The following is a 21,660-nucleotide window of genomic DNA, read 5'->3' as shown; positions in this document are numbered from 1 at the left end:
TCTTCTTTTAGGGCTTTCATGGACTTCCTGGGAAAAAGGGAGAAAAAGGTGATCCAGGGTCCCAGGTAACACTTTTCTGTACATCAAATAAGGAGAATTTGGCATTAGAGATAATCTTAACTGTAGTGTGTCAGAGGTTATGAGGAAGAAAGTGGACAGCTGACTGGCATACAGTGAAACCTATTACCACTGGGTAGATGGTGCATCCCCATTTGGGGCAAGTGGGTAACTATGCAATTTTCAAGAATTTCCAAGCTAGAAAGATCCAAGACTTGCAAGTATCTGTGAGTATGCTTTTCGGAAGTCTGCAAGTGAATCCATTTGCCCATTGGCAACTTGTGTTCTTTATTGCATCAAAAAAAAAAAAAAAGCAAGAGAAAAGGACAGAATTATTTTGGTGGACTTGACATAGCAAATCACAATGATATGTATATTGTGGAGAAGGAAATGGCAACCCACTCCAGTATTCTTGCCTGGAGAATCCCATGGACAGAGAAGCCTGGCAGGCTACAGTCCATGGGGTCACAGGAGTCAGATACGACTTAGTAACTAGATCGTCGTCATATATATATATATATATGTATTTTATATTCAGTTCACTTCAACACTCATTAATGTGTTTCTCCTTGATTCCAAGCAGCTCTCCTTTTGTGTTCTGACTCACTTATTTATCAAATACTTTTGAATACCTGGCGTGTGTCAGGCACTGAGTTATGCACGAAAGACTCAGAGGTGAGCCAGACTGCCCTTGTCCTCAGGGACCCTCTGGTGTGGTTGGGAAGATGGAGATATCAGTAGCTAATGGGACGCAGGATGTGGTTGGGATCCTCTTATAGGCAACTGTGTGGGCCCAGAGAGGAGTAGAGAGGGAGAGCAGAAAATCTTTCTGGAGGAAATGATCCCTGAACTGAAGACGAATAGGAATTAGCAAGACGTGGAGAGAGGGCATTCCAGACAGAGGGAGCAGTTTTTCTTTCTTTCTTTTTTTAATTTTAATTGGAGGCTAATTACTTTACAATACTGTGGTGGTTTTGCCATACATTGACATGAATCAGCCATGGTGCACATGAATCCCCATCCTGAACCCCCCCTCCCACCTCCCTCCCCATCCCATCCCTCTGGATTGTCCCAGTGCACCGGCTTTGAGAGCCCTGTTTCATGCATTGAACTTGGACTGGATCTATTTCATATATGGTAATATACATGTTTCAGTGCTATTCCCTCAAATTGTCCCACCCTCGCCTTCTCCCACAGAGTATAAACTGTTCCTTACATCTGTGTCTCTTTTGCTGTCTCACATATAGGGTCATTGTTACCATGTTTCTAAATTCCATATATAAGTGATAATATACTGTATCAGTGCTTTTCTTTCTGACTTCACTCTGTATAATAGGCTCCAGCTGCTTCCACCTCATTAGAATTGATTTAAATGTGTTCCTTTTAATGGCTGAGTAATATTCCATTATGTATATGTACCACAACTTTCATATCCATTCGTTTAAACAAAGACATGGAGGCTTGGGGGCCCTGCAAGTTGTTCTGCCTGGTGTGAGCATTAAGGTTCAGGTGGAGGGAGTTGGGGTTCAAAGGGGGATGGGAAGAGCCGGGGAAGGCACTGGTGAGCCAAGGAGAAGCAGTATGGATTACGACCATTAGGGAATGTGGAGCCTTAAAAAGGTTTTAAGCAAGGAGGTCACAATCCAATTTGCATTTTAGAAATATTCCATGACAGTAGTGTGGAGGATGTGTTGGGGCTGACATAGATGCAAGGCAAAGATGAGAGGTGCATCTGTAGTAACCAGGGTGAGATGTGCTGAAGCCTTCAAATTAAGCAACAGACAAAAGACACATTAAGGATGTAACAGGGTCCAGGCTGAAGTGAGGCCCTGGCGTGCAAAATTTAAGAAAGCACTTATTCTCAGAGTGATATAGATTGGGTGCCCGCCCAAATATTATACCCTCGGTATCTTGTTTGTCTGACTCTGGCTCTGGCTCCAGGATGTCAGATTTCCAGGTGACCAGAGGAGCAGGAAATGAGAAGTTAGTCAAAATTCCTGCAAGGATGCTGGCTTGGGCGAGTTCAGTCGGGAATAGTCATCTGAAGTGACAAGGGAACATCCCACTGAAGGCTTCTGGTGGACAGCTTAATTACAGGTGTCAGAAGTGGCTAGACTGGCTGGGATGTCCCGTAAGATAGCCACTAGCAATATATGACTACTTAAATTCAAATTAACGAAAATGAAAAATTCTGTTCTCCTATCGTACTTATGCATTTCGTGTGCTTGACGGCCGCCTATGGCCAGGGGCTAGTGTACTGGATAGTGCAGATGGAGACTTCTCCATCTCTGCAGAAGGTTCTAGAGGGTGGTGCTAGACCATGAGAATTTCTACCTTTTCTCAGCCTCATTATAAATAGACCTGACTGTAGGTTTCAAACTGAGCTTGGTTCTGCTTGAGAGGCTGAAAGGAATCTGGCTGGGATAGAGGAATGTGAATCATTTTGTCTGATTGATTTTCTCCCCCAACAAACGCCATAGCCCTTGATATTTTAACACCCTCCTGCAAGCTAACTTGGAGCTCATTTTATTTTTTTTTTTTCAGGGCAGCCCAGGTTCCAGAGGCCCCCGTGGGGGATATGGGGAGAAGGGCTTCCCAGGGGATCCTGTAAGTTTCTGGGGCCCAGGTGGTTCTGAACTGCGTAGCTACTCCACATTTCCTGTGTTTTTTCCTCTTGTGTTTCCACTAACCTGTAGGCAAACACATGACTTGGGAGGGGGGTAGTAGGTATTGACCGAGGCTGATTTGTTGGAGGTAAACCTGCATGTGATCTGGGCTGATTATATATAAAAAACCTCAGAGAAGGGAACAAAAATTCCATCTTATTTATTTTGAGACTGTTAAGTTCCTTTGGGAATGGAATTTCCATAATTTTGCTTGTTGAGTTTTCAGTCCTGTAGATTCCCTAATGCAGACTCGATTACAGGGGAATCTTGCTACATTTTGAATGAGTGGCATAAGCCTGTTGGGATGTGTGCATTAGTGAAGCTGCCAGTATAGAGAAGGGAAAATCCCTGTAACTTCAGCAAGCACTCGTAATTCTTCATTTATCATCACTAAGCCTCCTTCAGATTTAGGAAAATGTTACTTTCATCTTTTAAAAAAATTGTGCTTCAAATATGGAGAATTTTCTCCCACCTCTGATTACTTAGCCCAAATTAGCTTAGTTCTTGAACATTGTACTATTTTGAGGAAAAAAAGAAAGGCTGATATTTCTTGATTCTAAAGTACTTTTTAAATCTTCCTCTAGGGTAATCCAGGACAAAGCAGTAACATCAAAGGACAAAAGGGCTCCAAAGGAGAACAAGGAAGACAAGTAATTGGATCTATTTAATGTATATGAGTTGGTTAATTCTGTTATGGAGCTGAGGCTTTCTTAAAGTTTAAATTAATTATTTAGTAAAATACATAACCCTTTTTTGTAATTGAACAATCACTCCTCAGTTTAAGAGAGCCTTATTTTCTTGCAATAAGGCATGTCTGTAGTAACTTACATCTCTATGGGCAAAATCATCACATTTCTGGCAGGTGTTATTGTTATATGGGGAAACGGTCATAGAAGTGCATGTTGCTGTATCATTTTCCTCTTTAATACATTCATACCCAATAGGGTTAATATGCAGAAGTATTCTGGCATGACGCATCTGTTCAGTTTTAATGGTATTTGATGTTGTTATGCTGATGCATTTATCCTTTCTTCAGAATCTTTCAACTTATGATCTTGGGGAAATGATTTTCTTTCAGGGTAGAACTGGGCAGAAAGGGACACCAGGCAGTCCTAGCTCCAGAGGGAGCAGGGTAAGTATTTCCATGGACATTTATTGCCCCTCCTTATCACCTGAAGATGCCACGGAGGCATTCAGAATATGTGTCCCTGCAGTCAGCTGATCCAAGAGTACTATGTTGACACTGTTATCATTTGGGGTCTAGATAGCTCAGTTGGTAAAGAATCCGCCTGCAGTGCAGGAGACCCCAGTTCTATTCCTGGGTTGGGAAGATCTCTGGAGAAGGGATAGGCTACCCGCTCCAGGATTCTTGGGCTTCCCTTGTGGCTCAGCTGGTAAAGAATCTGCCTGCAATGTGGGAGACCTGGGTTCGATCCCTGGGTTGGGAAGATTCCCCTGGAGAAGGGAAAGGCTACCCACTCCAGTATTCTGGCCTGGAGAATTTCATGGACTGTATAGTTCATGGAGTTGCAAAGAGTCGGACACGACTGAGTGACTTTCACTTTCATGAGTCTTTGTTCTGAGGAGCTTTCCTGTGCATTATATGATACTTTGCAGCATCTCTGGTCTCCACACACTAGATATCAGTAGTGCCCACTTTCCTGAGTTGTGGCATCCAGAAATGTCTGCAGATCTTGCCAAATTTCAGTTGAGGATAGTGATGGGGGGCAAATTGCTCCTGGTTGAGGACCATTGTGATGGTGTGTTTTTCCCTTTCCACCTTCTGGAAGCTTTTAAATGTCTTTGGAGAGAGCCAATGACTTTCACATAAAAATCCTCCTCCAGTAGCTCAGCATCTTTGAGCTTTTTAAAGAACATTAAGAAATATATATCTTCCCTGGTAGCTTAGAAGGGAAGGAATCTACCTGCAATACAGGAGATCTGGGTTCAATCTCTGGGTCAGAAAGACCCCCTGAAGAAGGAAATGGCAACCCACTCCAATATTCTTGCCTGGGAAAAATCCCATGGACAGAAGAGCCTGGCTGGCTCCAGTCCGTGAGGTCGCAAAGAGTCGGAAATGACTGAGCGACTAACACTCAAATATACTCTCATCCTCTTCGTATATCACCAGTGGGAAAGAAAAATCACAGATATTAATAAATTCTTCCTGAATAAACCAAAACATTGGCAATTAGGGGTGAGCCAGTGGCAACCTTGAGATGCTGCAAGTAATTTTACAACATCCCGTGTGATATCAAGCCTAAAACAGAAATGTTGGATTTCCCCTTCTTTTTAAAGAACAACCAAAAAGTCATTTTCCCTTTGTGGACTACTGACATTAGAGGGTATGTTTATAGTGTGTTAGAAACCCACTCATCATGCACTCAGATGGAGATCATTAAAAGAAATTACGTAAAACATCCTAGATTTGGCCAGGGTTTTGGTCAAGAGAACACTGGGAATACTTGGCTTCCTTTTCTGTTGTAAATTTGGAATCTTCCTGCCACTTTGAAAGCTGTGGCTTTTGCCTCTCTCTCTGGGAGAGATAATGGGTGCGTGTTCTAATTCCTCCTGCCTTTGTTTATCTTGACTCAGTTCTTAAGGGGAAAGGTCTCCAGTTGGATGACAGGCCTCCCAATGCTACTAGTGAAATTCTCTGGGACGTTGCCCTCCTCTCCACACAAGATAATTCAAATTAATCAGAGGAAGCAGGAGATCAGCAAGATGAACTAAATGCTATAAATCTTAAAGATAAACATGTAGTTTTGTTGGTGTGAAACAGCTTTATAGTGGTCACCATCAGTCAGCACTTTTGAAAAAAGAGGAGCTGAGGCCAGGCAAAAGGATGACTACTTGGACAAACCACCCAGTGACTTTAAGTCACTTCACAGACAGGAGGTTCAGCTTGTTTCTGCCATCCTCACCCACTTTCCTGCCCATCTCCTCCTCTAACCTCTTTTCTCTTGAATTAAACAAGGCAACACAGATGGATATAAAGCAGTGGCTTTTCTACTTCTCTTTCACCTTTCCAGTGAAGGCTAGAATTCTCTATGATGGTCAGAGGATCTTAAATGGATGGCAAATGCTAAAAACACAAGCAAACCTAAGACATCTCCTCTTGGGTGACACAATTTAAATCTATATAAATTAAATTGTTGCCCCAGCTCTTGAAAAAGCAATGGATCCGTGTACTAAGAACCAGAGCATTTGAAAGCATGTTCCAGGCCCATTTGGGGGCTTCCCTGGCAGCTCAGATGGTAAGGAATCTGCCTGCAATGCAGGAGACCTGGGTTCAATCCCTAGCTCGGAAGGTCCCCTGGAGAAGGAAGTGGCAACCCACTCCAGTATTCTTGCCCGGAGAATTCCATGCACAGAGGGGCCTGGTGGGCTACAGTCTATGGGGTTACAAAGAGTCGGACGTGACTGAGTGACTGACATGCTTTTCTTCCAGGCCCAATGCCTTTGGCCTATCAAGCACAAGGAATACTTATAGACAGAAGTATTTATACTTCTAGAGCACCTAATTTGTGCCAGGTCCGGTTCAAATCACTTTCAAATGTTGATTTGTGTAATCCTCATAATAAATATATCAGGTAGAAACTATGATTATAGCCAGTTTGCAGATGAGGAAAAGCAAGGGACCTTGGACAAACTGGCCGGGATCAGAATAGGTAGTGAATGTTGGAGCTGGGGTTTGAACCAGGGTGTCTCACTCCTAGCCAGTCAGGCTCCGGCATACTGTACAATTGCTCTGGGCCACCCAGGCTTCAAAGGGCAAGGCTGAGCTCACAGCCGTCTGACTTCTGAGGACAGTGAGCAGCCTAACCATTGGGCTGCACTGTCTGTATACAGAATGAATGCCATTTCATCCTTGCTTTTTAATGGAGACAGAATTACGACATCATGAAACAGTGACTTCAAACGTCATGTACTGTTTCTTCTCCGCTTTCATCTGTCAAGAGTTCTGTGAGTCACATCAAGGTACAAATAGCTGACAAATTACAAAGAGCAGCTTCTCCAAAGGGTATTTGCACTTTATAAGCAAAGAGTACCCGAATCAAGAGGCAGAACCTCACTGGAGGAATTCTAATCATTAGCCAACCCGGTGGAGGTGATGTTTGATCAGGTGGTTTATTCTAAGAAGATTCAGAAGCTGGGCAGTTGAAAGAAAACAGCTGTTCTGCAATCATTTCCATGGCTACCTTTCCAAACAAATGTAGGAAAAAAAAGTTTTAAGTATTTGTTTTGTATGTGAAGTAATCATAGTTGTTTATCACCACACAAAGTCGATTGATGGGTGAGATGTCCCTCCGGCAACTTCAGTGAGGCAGAGCTGGGAGGTGAGGGGTGAGGACAGACCTCATCATAGCTTTTTAGGAAAAAAGTTAGGATCTGGGGCTGGGATATCTTCCTCTGGCTTAGCCACCCTCTGGAAAGCAGAGATAGCGACTAGGTGGAGAGCCTGCTCTGGCAACGTGAAGCTGCTTCTGCAGACGTGCTGCTGGATTTTGGCTTCAGACCAGCTTTTCTCTGACGACCCTGATGGTGGCATTGTACCATGACATGGACCCCATTGGCATGTCCTCCTTGGAGAATTCCATGGAGTCTAAGGGGCACTGTGTGTAATATATTTCACTCTCCCCTAATATACGATCAGGGGCTGGGACAGAGAGCAGTGGCTATGGCACAGCTTGTTCTCAGGCAGGAAACCTCTGATCAGCAGACAGTACTTTGTGGGATTTGCCGGAGTGCGTGGGCATCAGACAGGTGCTCTGGGATGATCTGATTCTCCAAACAGCCTCCCAGATAATTGTCACGGTTGTCAGACTAGAGCGGAGTCTGTAATGACTTTTAGATTGGCTTGCAGTCAATCCCCCAAATGTTAATTAGTAATTAAGTGCCTGGTGTGTAAGCTTGTCTTTGGAGAGTGGCTCGGGGAAGTCGTTTCTGCAAGCTGCCTGTTATTCTGTCTATCGGGAACAAGAGATCGGATTGCCTCTAAGGAGCCTCCATCTAGACACCCACTCACTAACCCTCTGTCTTTTCTGATCCAGGGAAGAGAAGGCCGTAGGGGCGTCCAGGGTGCCTTGGTGAGTAGCCTTTCTCTCCTGTCCCCTATGGGAGGTGGGGCCAATGAGCTAGCATTTGATAAGGGTGCTGCAGGAAGTGCCGAGCACTGGATGTGAGCCCTACTAACCGGTGGAGCCAGTGTCCATCAGTTAGGCGGCCAGACGCAGGGCAGACCTAAAGTCAGGCAAGCCTCCTTCATGAACACCTCAGAGACAGGGGACCTGTGCAGTTCTGCAGACTGTGCTATTCACAAACCCTGGGCTTCGACTGCAAGACAGAGCAATTCTGTCTTAGAGTAAGGAATGGCCTGGAGTCCAGTCCTTAGACAGCATGGAAGAGTACAGTCCTAGGCCAAAAAGGGCACGATCCAAGTCAGACAGGACAGTTCCAGGTACCATGCCATGCAGCACTAGGTAGTGGGAAGAGAAAACCTTTACGGAAACCATGTGAAGAGAATCTTAACACTGAAAACTCGCCCATCAGGGGGAACCCGGGACGCCTGGGCCTCAAGGCGAATCAGGAGCTGACGGATCACCAGGCCCGCAGGTATGTTGGAATGTTTATAATACTGACAATAATGCTGCTGTTCTGATGGGAAGACCTAGTTCTGCGTAAACATAAAAACTGAAACAATTTGAAGTTGCCCCTACCCTCCTCCATGGTACATGTCTCAGGGATTCTGCATCTCCCAATGCGGGTAGATGACTTTGCTCCATTTTTGCAGCTCACTTATAGAGGAAAGTTTGCATCATGTCTGCATTTTAATCATAATGAATTATTGAGACCTTAATACTTTGTCACTAATCAGTATCCGGATCAACAAATTGGTTTTACTTAAGTGAGGTCCTGCACACAGACTCCCATAAAGGAAACTTAGAAATTGACAACTGTTATTCACCTCTTCTGAAGCTAGCTCTACAGGGCGTGACAGTGCTTCCAGAATATCACTGATAGGGCTCTATTTGAGGTATCTGCATTTTCTCTTGGTCATATCATTAGTGAGATAGGCATTAGAGTTGCAACATCTCTTTCTTTTCCATATCAGAAATATGCTAGGGTCATCCAAGAGAGCGACTTTTACACAAGGGTAGTTGGTCACCTTGCTATTCTTTGGAACTCTGCATTCAAATGGGTATATTTTTCCTTTTCTCTTTTGCCTTTTGCTTCTCTTCTTTCTCAGCTATTTGTAAGGCCTCCTCCGACAGCCATTTTGCCTTTTTGCATTTCTTTTTCCTGGGGATGGTCTTGATCACTGTCTCCTGCACAATGTCACTAGCCAAGATGATCACTCACCTAGAGCCAGACATCCTGGAATGTGAAGTCAAGTGGGCCTTAGGAAGAATCACTATGAACAAAGCTAGTGAAGGTGATGGAATTCCACTTGAGCTATTTCAAATCCTAAAAGATGAAACTGTGAAAGTGCTGTATGTAATATGCCAGCAAATTTGGAAAACTCAGCAGTAGCCACAGGACTGGAAAAGATCAGTTTTCATATCAATCCCAAAGAAGAGCAATGCCAAAGAATGTTCAAACTACTGCACAATTGCACTCATCTCACATGCTAGCAAAGTATAATGCTCAAAATTCTCCAGGCCAGGCTTCAACAGTACGTGAACCATGAAACTGCAGATGTTCAAGCTGGATTTAGGAAAGTCAGAGGAACCCAAGATCAAATAGCCAACATCCACTGGATCGTCGAAAAAGCAAGAAATTTCCAGAAAAAAAAAACGTCTATTTCTGCTATTTTGATTATGCCAAAGCCTTTGATTATGTAGATCACAACAAACTATGGAAAATTCTTGAAGGATGGGATTATCAGACCACCCTACCTGTCTCCTGAGAAATCTGTGTGCAGGTCAAGAAGCAACAGTTAGAACTGGAGGTAGAACACCGACTTCTTCCAAACTAGGGAAGGAGTACGTTCAAAGCTGTATATTGTCACCCTGCTTATTTAACTTATATACAGAGTACGTCTTGTGAAATGCCGGGCTGGATGAAGCACAAGCTGGATTCAAGATTGCTGGGAGAAATATCAATAACCTCAAATACGCAGATGACACCACACTTAGGGCAGAAAGCGAGGAACTAAAGAACCTCTTGATGAAAGTGAAAGAGGAGAGTGAGAAAGCTGGCTTAAAATTTAACATTCAAAAAACTAAGGTCATGGCATCTGGTCCCATCACTGCATGACAAATAGATGGGGAAACAGTGGAAACAGTGACAGACTTTATTTTCTTGGGCTCCAAAATTACTGCAGATGGTGACTGAAGCTGTGAAATTAAAAGACACTTGCTCCTTGGAGGAAAAGCTATGACCAACGTAGACAGCATGTTAAAAAGCAAAGACATTACTTTGCCAACTATAGTCCATCTAGTCAAAGCTATGGTTTTTCCAGTAGTCATGTATGAATGTGAGAGTTGGACCATAAAGAAAGCTGAGCACCGAAGAATTGATGCTTTTGAGTTGTGGTATTGGGGAAGACTCATTTGAGAGTCTGTTGGATGGCAAAGAGATCCAGCCAGTCAATCCTAAAGGAAATCAGTCCTGAATATTCATTGGAAGGACTGATGCTGAAGCTGAAGCTCCAATACTTTGGCCACCTGATGCAAAGAACTGACTCATTGGAAAAGACCCTGATGCTGGGAAAGATTGAAGGCAGGAGGAGAAGGGGACGACCGAGAATGAGATGGTTGGATGGCCTCACTGACTCAATGGACGTATTTGAGCAAGCTCCAGGAGTTGGTGATGGACAGGGAGGCCTGATGTGCTGCAGTCCATGGGACTGCAAAGAGTCGGACATGACTGCCAGCCTAAGTCCATCCCCAGCCTTTGTAGGGAGAGGAGTGGCGTTACCTCAGCCCCTCTAGGGTTCCTGTGATGCTCAGGCTGTGAACCAAGGTGAGACTGGATGCTCTGACTGCCATTCGCCCTGAGCAGCCGAAACATCTTACAGCTGCTGTTTTGGTGATGAGAAGCTATACCAGCACCTCTAGTTTTCCTTTCCGTGTGAGAGAACCATATGAGAACCAAACAATTGATGGAAAATATGGCAGCTAATATGTTTTAATTCCTCTGATAGAGATCTTCTGTGAAAATGTCCTTTTGTGCTAACTTAGAACAACTTGCTTTCTCTTTTGCACATCGAAGTACTTTGGCCTAATAACTTGCCACATCACAGGAGTCCATCTGCCTACTGTTTGTGTCTCGCTTCCTTCTTCTGTGGGTTTTATTTCTTTTTAAAATATCTTTTCCATTTCTACCTGTTACAGAGAGATAAGGTCTTATACACAGGCAGGGAATTTCTTCATAAGAGCTGCTTCACTGAGTCCGGATCTCCCAGCACCTTCTCTTTCGAGACAAGCTTAATCGTGGTGTTAAGCTTCTTGAAGGGCTGGGCTGGTGCTTTTCCATGCACGTCTTTCAAGAGCAGTAGCAAAGAAAATCCCTTTTCATTGACTTGATTGCATTGTGTTTCTTTTGTTACCCCCGAAGGGATTAAGCGGACCTCCGGGCAGGAAAGGAGAGAGGGGAGACGAAGGACAGAAAGGACCCCAGGTGAGTGACCAAGGCGGTCCTGTCAGTGGCCTCCAACCTTCCTTCTCCTCTTGCTTCAGAAACATCTTCGCATAGAGATTATTTTATACTATCTAGATGTGGAGTCTTTCATTTGAGGATTAACTTGGGACAAACTGGGGAAAAAATACTTAGCACAGCTCAGATTCCCTGTTCATTCCCCTTTCTTCTTCCCTGGGGTTTGATTTGGAAAGCACAGAGCTACTTCATCTGCCTGAAGAAAGCCTTCAGGAGAATGCACATCATGCTGACTCAGGAACATTTACAAACCTGATACATTATTCAGGCTTTTCTAACTTTTGAAAATTATCTGTGCCATGCCTGTCTCCATTGACGAGAGGTATTTGAAACTGACTCTACAAAGATTGCTGGCTACCCAAATTTATTTGATTCCAAAGTTCAGCTTTGAATTCACCCCTTGAAGCTACTTGGTTCCTGAGTTTCTGATGGTGAATAATGAGAGTTTGGGTGGTAAGAGATTCATATGAAAAACGTTCTGAATCTGTTCACTTTTTCAGTGCAGATGGTGAGTTTAGAAGGCAAGGGCTGCCTGTGTTTGCTTTAGTGATCTTCCCAGCATGTTTGTGAGAGACCTGTTGGCCCCCTTTGCAGGTTAGGAACACATTCGGCATCCCTTTTCACATATGTGGATGGCGCAGAGCACAAAAGTGACAATGACGCACCATGTCTTGTTCTAACAAGATCAGTCTGTTACAGAGTTGCCACATCCAAAAATAATGTGTGTTGCATCAAGGGTGCCATTTTAATTTCTCACTAAGGCCCCATTTGGACTAGCCACATCCCTGTAAATGAAAACTTGGGCTCCTTTAACCAGGACTGAAGCCCACGGCATCTGGTTTCAGGTTGGGTCTCTTCTTCAGCAAGTATCAAGAAGTCGTTAGAAGTGACACAAAGAAAAGCCAATCTATTCTGACAGGTTTTGTATGAATTGTCGCAGTGCCAACGTCTGTGTTTCCTGTTTTCTTTCAGGGTGCTCCTGGCCCAGCAGGAGATAAAGGGAGTGTTGGAAGGCCTGGTCTTCTGGGGAGAAAGGTAAATTCCTACAGATTTCAAATGCTGAGAAAAGAGGAGCTCTGTTTTTTGAATTTTCATGTTAATTCTTCACATGATCCAGGCACCATCAACCACTCACCCATTTTCTGCAATAGATTCTTTTCCTTCCTCTGTGAAACTGCCTCATTTCACTAGGAGAGACACGGTTCATTCACCTATCATGAAGCAACTCTGATAAACTCAACTCCCTGGTTTTCTGAATGCATCAAGGCACTTGTGGCAGAGTTGGCCAGGGGCATGGGGGACGTCAGAGCTCAAATCTGTTCATGCATGCAGTCCTCTGTCTAACTCAACCTGCCTTCTTGGAAGTCTCCTTACTTCCAAGATCCCTAGAGAACAAACCACTGGCCTGTTCAGAATCCCACTCTCCTGCTCAAGACCTTTCAGAGGCTCCCTCCTCCAGGGCAGTCTCATGGGCCTGAGCTCCGTTCAGTGATACAGGGGCCTCACTTAGAAGGCACCTCTGCTTGGCTTCCTGCTCTGCTTTCACCGTCTGGAAGGTCTTTGCGTTGGGGTTAAGGGGCCATGCTTTCATTTGCATCCCACAAATTATGTCACTGGTCCTATCTTCCCCGTGGCCCTTAGGAAAATCTCCAAACTTCCCAGTAGTTTCAGTTCAGTTCAGTTCAGTTGCTCACTTGTGTCCAACTCTTTGCAACCCCATGGACTGCCATGTGCCGGGCCTCCCTGTCCATCACCAACTCCTGGAGCTTGCTCAAACTCATGTCCATCGAGTTGGTGATGCCATCCAACCATCTCATCCTCCATCGTCTCCTTCTCCTCCTGTCCTCGATCTTTCCTAGCATCAGGGTCTTTTCCAATTAGTCAGTTCTTCTCATCAGGTAACCAAAGTATTGGAGTTTCAGCTTCAGCATCAGTCCTTCCAATGAATATTCAGAACTGATTTCCTCTAAGATGGACTGGTTGGAACTCCTTGCAGTCCAAGGGACTCTCAAGAGTCTTCTCCAACACCACAGTTCAAAAGCATCGATTCTTCAGTGCTCAGATTTCTTTATGGTCCAACTCTCACATCCATACATGACTACTGGAAAGACCATAACTTTGACCAGATGGACTTTTGTTGGCAAAGAAATGTCTCTTGCTTTTTAGTATGCTGTCTAGGTTGGTCCAGTAGCTTAGAAGGCTCTTTGACCCTATTTAATTCTAAAGCTTCCTCCCTTATCTTGCTCCTGTGTAGCTGCCCTGGCTTTTCACTCTCCCTTCCCTTCTCCCTACTCATTCCTCCCTCGGTCCTTCTTCCAGCTCGGACAACTCAGACTTTAAGCCTCAGCATCCCTGTTTCCCTCCTTCAGGCAGCCAGCCTGCCAACCCCATCAAGTCTGACTTAGAGTCCCCTCCTCTCTGCTGCCATGGTGACCCTGGACTTCATCACGTGATGTAGAATCGGCTAATTGTCTCTCTTTCTAACCAGAGTATTCTTGATGAGGGCAGAACCATGTGAGCCGTGTTCAACAGTGCCTTTTCCAGAACAATAAATAATTGTTGGATGCATGACTAAATCGGCAAATGAATTCACTCTCCCTGGAGGAAATCTTCCGCTCTCTCCCTCTCCATTAGTCCATCGAGAGCACTGGGAACGCAGTGATGAGTCCAGGCTTGAGCTGATGCTAGTGTTTCCTACTCGCCTTTGGGAAGAGCATCCTTTGCTTCCCACACTCCCTTTCCTTACTGAGTGCTGGACCCTCAGGGAGAACACAGTGTCCCCAGCGAACAGACAGAATGTCCTGTGGTGGAAGCCAGGCTTGATTTTTACTGATCTGCAGCTCTTCTTGCCTCACTCACTAGGGAGAACCTGGGATTCCTGGAGACCCCGGGCCAGCGGGGCAAGTTGGACAGCGAGGAAAGCAGGTACGAGGTTTGAGGACCCTCACCCTTTCCCAGTCCCAAGGGCTCAGTAAACGCAAGAGGGCTGATACTATCAGGTCAAGCAGCTGGGTCCTGAAGATGTTTTGGGACCTCCGAGGAAGATGTGAGGACATTCCTCTGGCTCCCTGCAGCTTTCATTCTGCAGCTGGTGTGTCTGCTGAAACAAGGGGAGAACAGTTGTTAACAGGGAATGCAGAATGCAGAGAGAATAACGGATGAGTTCAGGATGTTAACAACCTATATGGCCTTGTCAGTTGCAAGTCAGGACTGCCAGTTTCTCTTGAGTTCCTGCAAAACTCCAGAGTGATGAGAAGAGGGGAGGATCAAGCAGGATCAAGAAATAGGGTATCTGTTTTAGTGTCTCTGGCTGTACCAGGACCTCAGTAGTTCACTGAGCCACCAATATAGGAAAAACTACGAAAAATTTTATTTTCTTCTCAAAAATAATGTTTATTAAAATGTTGCATGTAAATATTGTAGAAAGTTGGGTAAGCATAAAACATGGGAAACAGAAAAAAAATTACCCATAATCCCACCATTTTGAAATATGTAACATTAATATCCTGGGATACTGAAAAAACTTCTATTTTTCCCTATTAACACTGTATCATGAGCGCATTTCTCAAGTCATTACATTTTCCCCTCAATGTTGCTTTTAATAGCTTCAAAATATTCTACTGAATGTATGTACCTTAGCTCATTTGACCGATTTCTTGTTACTGGATATTCAGTTTACTTTCAGTTTTTCACTGTCTTAAATAGCACAGCAATGAACACTCTTGTATGTAACTAAGTTTTTGAATGAAGCCATAATTAATTTCTACATAGGAATTTCTAGAAGTAGCATAGCTAGGTCAAGGAATATGTACATATTTAATTAAGGCTTTAAACCCTATTGCAAGATGCCCTTAGGAAAATTCAAACAAGGTATGAATTGTTATTCAGGAAAAGTATTCACTTCAGGGCATACATACCGACAATAGGCATTGTCCTTTTGTTTTCTTCATCTTTACCAATTTTATCTCGTTACTGTTTCAAATTGCATTTCTTTGGTCACTAGTGAGGATAACAATTTTCCATATGTTTACTGGTCATTTATAATTCTTCTTTGAGGAATTCCTCACCCAGTGTTCTTTGGACTAGCTCTTAATTTTCCAGGCAAGTAACCACTACTGATCCGTCAGTCTAAATCGCCATCCCTCTGCCTCCTGCAATGTCTGAAAAGCAGAGCTGACCTGTAAAGTACCAGGGCCATACCAGGAAGTGCAGAAAACTAAGCAACATGCATATTTTAAGAGTTCAAGGTCGTCAGGCCCCTCCACCTGGAAGTCCCCAGGGCTTTGCTCCTGACACTATAATCTCAGTATAAGTTACAATTAATTTTCACTCTTAAGGAACTGAAATAAACTGATTTGTTCACAGGGTGATTATGGCATCCCAGGTTATGGTCCCGTGGGACGAAAAGGAGTCAAGGTAAATATGGAAAACAGTTATTTCTTTAGTTGGTGAAAGTGTTAGCCTCTCACTTGTGTCCAACTCTTTGAGACCCCATGGACTGTAGCCCACCAGCTTCTCTATCCATGGAATTCTCCAGGCAAGAATACTGGAGTAGGTTGCCATTCCTTTCTCCAGGGGATCTTCCCGACCCAGGGATCAAACCCAGGTCTCTTGCATTGCAAGCATATTCTTAACCATCAAACTTAATAAAGGAAGAAATGATTATACTGCAGAAATGGTGTGTTGATTTATTTATGTTATCTGCTGAAAATTGCAGGGTTCAAGAGGATTCCCTGGAGATATGGGCCAAAAGGTATGGTGCACATGAACTTGTCAAACTTACTGTGATCTTGACCTTCTACATGAGAAGTAAGATAAGTCAGTGGATCTGAATGAAACAGAAAAAAAAAAAAAAAAGCAGGATAATTGGTTGCCTGAGCTTCATGAAAAAAAGGACCATACTTAACCCCTATGAATCCTTAAATTGGAAAAGATGTCCTTCACTGCCTGATATTCCTTGTCTTGAAACCCTACCTCTAGGTACCCTCTCAAGTTCACTCCTTTGCCTTTTTCTTGATTTCTCTACCCTGGTGATCTCATGCAAAACTCTTGGCTTCTGCTATTGTTCTTTGCCCTTCATCTTCATAGCTTCACTTCCTCTTACCTGAAAGATTACAAGAGTCTTCTCATTGGTTTCCTACTTTCAAATTTAACCTCAGTTAGTTCAAAACACTATTGCCACCTGTTTTTTCCAAGGTATAGCTTTGTTATGTTACTTTCTCGATCAAACATCTTCTAGAATTCCTCATTGCCTATCAGCCTGAATTTGACCTCCAAGGGCTACGACCAGATGCCCCTTCCATTTTAACTCAGGTTATATGTGTTCTATACATTGGAATTCTGCAATAAGAATTATTTTAAAAACCTTGCAAATGAACTTATTTACAAAATAAACCTACAGACACAGAAAACAAATGTGTGATTACCAAAGGGGTAAGTTGGGGAGGGATAAATTAGGAGTTTGGGATTAATACATATGTTCTCCTGCTGCCTCTCCTAAGTCGCTTCAGTCGTGTCTGACTCTGCGACCCCATAGATGGCAGCCCACCAGGCTCCCCCATCCCTGGGATTCTCCAGGCAAGAACATTGGAGTGGGTTGCCATTTCCTTCTCCCATGCAGGAAAGTGCAAAGTGAAAGTGAAGTCGCTCAGTCGTGTCTGACTCTTAGCGACCCCAAGGACTGCAGTCCACCAGGCTCCTCTGTCCGTGGGATTCTCCACACTCTACTGCATATAAAACAGATAACCAACTGTATAGTACAGGGAACTATACTCAATATTTTGTAAAAATTTTTAAGGAAAAAGAATCTGAAAAAGAATATATATATGTGTGTGTATGTGTATCACTGAATCACTCTGCTATACACCTGAAACTAACATCATAAATCAACTATACTTCTATACTTCAATAAAAAGCCAAATAAATAAATGAAATTATCCTGTCTAGAAGAGTGGCTTCCAATCATTGATGGAAAATATGGATGAAAAAATAGAATGTCTGAGCAAATTGACTTAACCTTAGTATAGGAAAATAACCAAGTTTTGAGTCCCCTTAAAAGTGGTTTTAATTGATGAATTACCAAAAGAGATTCTTTCCTAGGTGGAGAAGGGTACAAGAAGGGACTACATAAATAACTTTTAGAATAGGAGTTCTCATTGTAAAGGACCAATTTTCTAATTTGCTGATAAAGAGAAAATTAGCACATTTCAATTTACAGATAAATGTGAAATTAGCTTATTGATTAAGTGCTAAATTAGTTTTCCACCCAAGTCAGAATAAATTTGTTTTTACCTTTAACTTTTTGAGAAACAAGTCAGGAATTTAGGAAGTAATTCATTGTTTAGTACTTTATAAAGTCAGCACCCCATATGTTTTCCTTGATTTTCAAGCAATTCTCTTTAGGTATTTTTAGTAACTGATGGAATAGCCATTGGAATTGATATTTATGCATAAATATTTGTGTTCTCAGACAATTAAAATAGTTTGGGGAATATCTAAGTGTATCATTTAGACTTAGTTCTAAATGATAAGAAGAGATACATTTAATGTTTAGTATGTGATATAGTTACAAAACCAATTAGGTTTTGGTTTGGAGAGAATTCTTTTCATTTTATCATAGCAAGCATTTTAATATCTTGATTTCTTATATTTGAATCTTTAGGGTGATGCTGGTGATCCTGGAATTCCTGGTGGGCCTGGACCAAAAGGATTTAGGGGGTTAACCGTAAGTGGTCTATACTTGCAGAAATAATAAATATTTCTTTGAAGATTCTGGGCTTTATGTTATAATTATAAATGTGTCTTGTCAATCCAACCCAGGGTCATCTGAAATGCCACTTCCTAGCTGTGTGATCATTCAACACAACTTTTCAAGGTCTCTATTGCTGTAACATGAGAGTTAATGACACCAAAAGTCACTCTGAGCTCCAAAATTCTATGGTTGCATGAATCTGAACTATTTTAAGTTTTTGCAGATTGATAATAAGCTGTTCCAATAAATGCCAGTGTCTTCCAGTCTTTTCTAAGACATATATTAAAGCCCAGCATATTAACCCTGTGAGTGGAAATGAAGCATGAAGCTGACATCTTCCCACTGTGTCCTGGAGCGTTTTCTGACAATTCTGGTCCCAGAGCCATGGTCACTTGAGGTGTTCATTTTAAGGAAGTCTGTTGAGATGTTCTAATAGCAAAGTGCAGAGTGTTATAGTTATTGAAAAATAAAATGCTGAGACAAGCATCCTTTCATTTTAAAATTGAGTGTTATATCACTGGTCATTAGCATTGTGAAAGAGATGCAATTGAGTAGATGCAATTTACATCTGGTTGGATATTCTTCATTAGCATCTATATCCATTACCTTGAATTATGGGGAATGATACAGCCAACCCATGTCGCAGTGAATGTGGGGAATTACTTTCTTGTTTGATCCTTTGCAGATGGTAGGTTTTTATTAGCTCTCCACATGCTCTAGTATATTTGCTTTTTAAAATGCTAATTCTAGCTTATGATTGATTTAGATTTAAATGCACAGCCAGTGCCTCTTCACTAGATGAAGAGGCTAAGAAGGAAATGGATGTTTACCAGTTATTAAGAATGGCTATTTAAAGAATCACTTGATGAAAGTGAAAGAGAGGAGTGAAAAAGTTGGCTTAAAACTCAACACTCAAAAAACTAAGATCATGGCATCCGGTCCCATCACTACATGGCAAATAGATGGGAAAACAATGGGAACAGTGATAGACTTTATTTCTGGGGGCTCCAAACTCACTGCAGAAGGTAATTGCAGCCATGAAATTAAAACATGCTTGCTCCTTGGAAGAAAAGCTATGACCAACCTAGACAGCATATTAAAAAGCAGAGACATTACTTTGTCACCAAAGGTCTGTCTAGTCAAGGCTATGGTTTTTCCAGTAGTCATGTATGGATGTGAGAGTTGGACTATAAAGAAAACTGAGTGCCGAATATTTGATGCTTTTGAACTGTGGTGTTGGAGAAGACTCTTGAGAGTCCCTTGGACTGCAAAGAGATCAAACCAGTCAATCCTAAAGGAAATCAGTCCTGAATATTCATTGGAAGAACTGATGCTGAAGCTCCAGTACTTTGGCCACCTGATGCGAAGAACTGATTCATTTGAAAAGACCCCAGTGCTGGGAAAGATTTAAGGCAGGAGGAGAAGGGGACGGCAGAGAATGAGATGGTTGGATGATGTTACTGACTCAATGGACATGAGTTTGAGCAAGCTCCAGGAGTTGGTGATGGACAGGGAAGCCTGGCATGCTTCAGTCCATGGGGTCGCAAAGTCGGACACGACTGAGTGACTGAACTGAACTGAAGAATGGCTATTTAGAATTAAAGATAAAATTTATATAATCATCTCAATAAATGCTGAAAAAACATTTGACGGAATTCAGCATCTTTTCTGTATAAAAACTCTTAACAAATTAGGCATAGAAGGAACGTACGTCAATACAATACATACAAAAAATCCGCAACTAACATCACACTCAACAATGAAAGGTTGAAAACTTTCCTGCTAAGACCAGGTACAAGACAAAGGCATCCACTTTCTCTACCCCATTCAACATAGTACTGGAAGTCCTAGTTAAAGGGATTACATAAGAAAGGGAAATGAAAGTCATTCTAATGAAAGGGAAGAAGTAGAAGTGTCTATTTGCAGTGATATGATCTTACAGATAGAAAATCTTAAAGACTTCACCAAAAAAATGCTAGAACTAATAAAGTCAGTAAAGTTGCAGAATACAAAATCAACATATAAAAATACGTTGCATTTCTATACACTAACAATGAACTGTTGGAAAAGTTAGTTTTTCTCTGAGTTCTATGAGTAAAAAGGATGGCTATTTATGTTACTTGCTTGACTTGAATTATTGTTTGCTTTTTCTAAATTTTTTAAAGCAATTATAAGGTCTCATTAAGGCTGAGGGAGTCCCCATAGATAGAGGATGTGGAAACTCATGTATATTTCTACCTGCAGCTCTCGGTAGGCTTGAAAGGTGAAAAAGGCTCTCCTGGACGCCAAGGCCCTCCTGGACGGAGAGTAAGTACACTCATGAGTACTAAGTACCGTGCGGCTTCCTAGGGTGCCCAATGCAACAGGCACAGAACGTAAAGTCAGAAACATTGGATTCAAGTCCAAGTTCTGTTTCCTGCTGCCTGGGGGCCCTTGGATGGGTCCCTGGGCCTATTAGTTTCCTTCTAAGATGGTAATGATGTGTCCTGTTTGAACCACCTCAAAAGATAGCTGTGAGGCTCAGATAATAAACTGTGAATGCTCTTTGTAAACTATAAAATTTCAATACAAATATGAGCTATGATTGTTAATTTTTACTGAGGCTTTAAAATAGAGATAGAATTGCATAAGCTTCATTAAGGCGTCCTGACAAGTTGATAAGAGTTTCCCAAGCCACTGTTGTTCCTTTCCTGAACTCATGATTTCAATGCTAAAGAGATTTGGAGGTAAAATTGCCACTTTGCTCTGTGATTGAATTACGAGGGATTCAGTTGCCTCTAGAAGCATTCCTGAGCAGAGCCAGGCACATCTCTCACTGGCAAGATATCCACGTCTCTATGTTAGTGCCTTTTGTTTTACTGTGATGACTTATTAACCTGTTTCTCCCCTCCTAAACAGACCAGTCAAGTAATGTTGCCCGTGCCTGTTTGGTGTGTGAGGTGCAGAAAGCAGTGTGTGAAGGGAAGGAGCAACTGCTTACTCTTGTTTTGTGCAGTTTTTTGACTGTTTTCTGACTACCTGGAGGCGTTCTTTAACTTGCCACTTTATAAAGAAAACAAAAACATGCATCTTTCATGGAAAACTGAGTCTGTAATAGAATGAGAATCAACTAGAGTAAAGGATACTCTGATATAATCTTTTCTTTTGCATGAAGGAACTAGTGACTATTCTTAGGCACGTGGGTGACAATTGAGTTCCTGGGTCAATCTGGCCTGGTCTCCTTTCCAGATTCTGGAGCTCGCCCTGGGGGTCCCACATCTTCCTGCTCTTCTGTTTGGCCGTGCTGGTCTAGACTGTGGCTTCTCTCTCTCAGGCCTGTGGCCCTTAGCTTCTCCTGAAGAAGTTGCTCCAAGTTATTCTTAAATTCAGTCTTTTGGGACCTACTCTCTACCGTCTGATCTTCTGTAGGATGTGGGCTGTCTATCCTATTCATTAGTTGGAAACTGTTCCCCCTTCTGTGTAAATGGCTGTTCATTCTTTTCTGTTTCCTGCTGTCACTTGTAAAGGGAAGAATGAGACTCTGCA

At 42.6% G+C, this 21,660-nt stretch overlaps 1 protein-coding gene across 3 annotated transcripts in view; it reads left to right on the top strand.

The window, feature by feature from the left end:
• COL6A5 (collagen type VI alpha 5 chain) overlaps positions 1 to 21,660 on the top strand; it is a 150,952-nt gene that overhangs the window by 62,213 nt on the left and 67,079 nt on the right. For all 3 annotated transcript variants that reach the window (XM_070466995.1, XM_070466994.1, XM_070466996.1), the window contains exons 17-29: positions 12 to 65; positions 2,602 to 2,664; positions 3,308 to 3,373; positions 3,802 to 3,855; positions 7,778 to 7,813; positions 8,277 to 8,339; positions 11,286 to 11,348; positions 12,357 to 12,419; positions 14,247 to 14,309; positions 15,750 to 15,800; positions 16,102 to 16,137; positions 18,046 to 18,108; positions 20,380 to 20,442. In XM_070466995.1, the coding sequence (XP_070323096.1) occupies positions 12 to 65; positions 2,602 to 2,664; positions 3,308 to 3,373; positions 3,802 to 3,855; positions 7,778 to 7,813; positions 8,277 to 8,339; positions 11,286 to 11,348; positions 12,357 to 12,419; positions 14,247 to 14,309; positions 15,750 to 15,800; positions 16,102 to 16,137; positions 18,046 to 18,108; positions 20,380 to 20,442 (738 nt within the window). The remainder of the gene's footprint in view (positions 1 to 11; positions 66 to 2,601; positions 2,665 to 3,307; positions 3,374 to 3,801; positions 3,856 to 7,777; positions 7,814 to 8,276; positions 8,340 to 11,285; positions 11,349 to 12,356; positions 12,420 to 14,246; positions 14,310 to 15,749; positions 15,801 to 16,101; positions 16,138 to 18,045; positions 18,109 to 20,379; positions 20,443 to 21,660) is intronic.

Source organism: Odocoileus virginianus, chromosome 4 (assembly GCF_023699985.2).
Source record: "Odocoileus virginianus isolate 20LAN1187 ecotype Illinois chromosome 4, Ovbor_1.2, whole genome shotgun sequence".
Lineage (NCBI taxonomy): Eukaryota > Metazoa > Chordata > Mammalia > Artiodactyla > Cervidae > Odocoileus > Odocoileus virginianus.
This window is presented reverse-complemented; position numbering and strand designations above follow the sequence as displayed.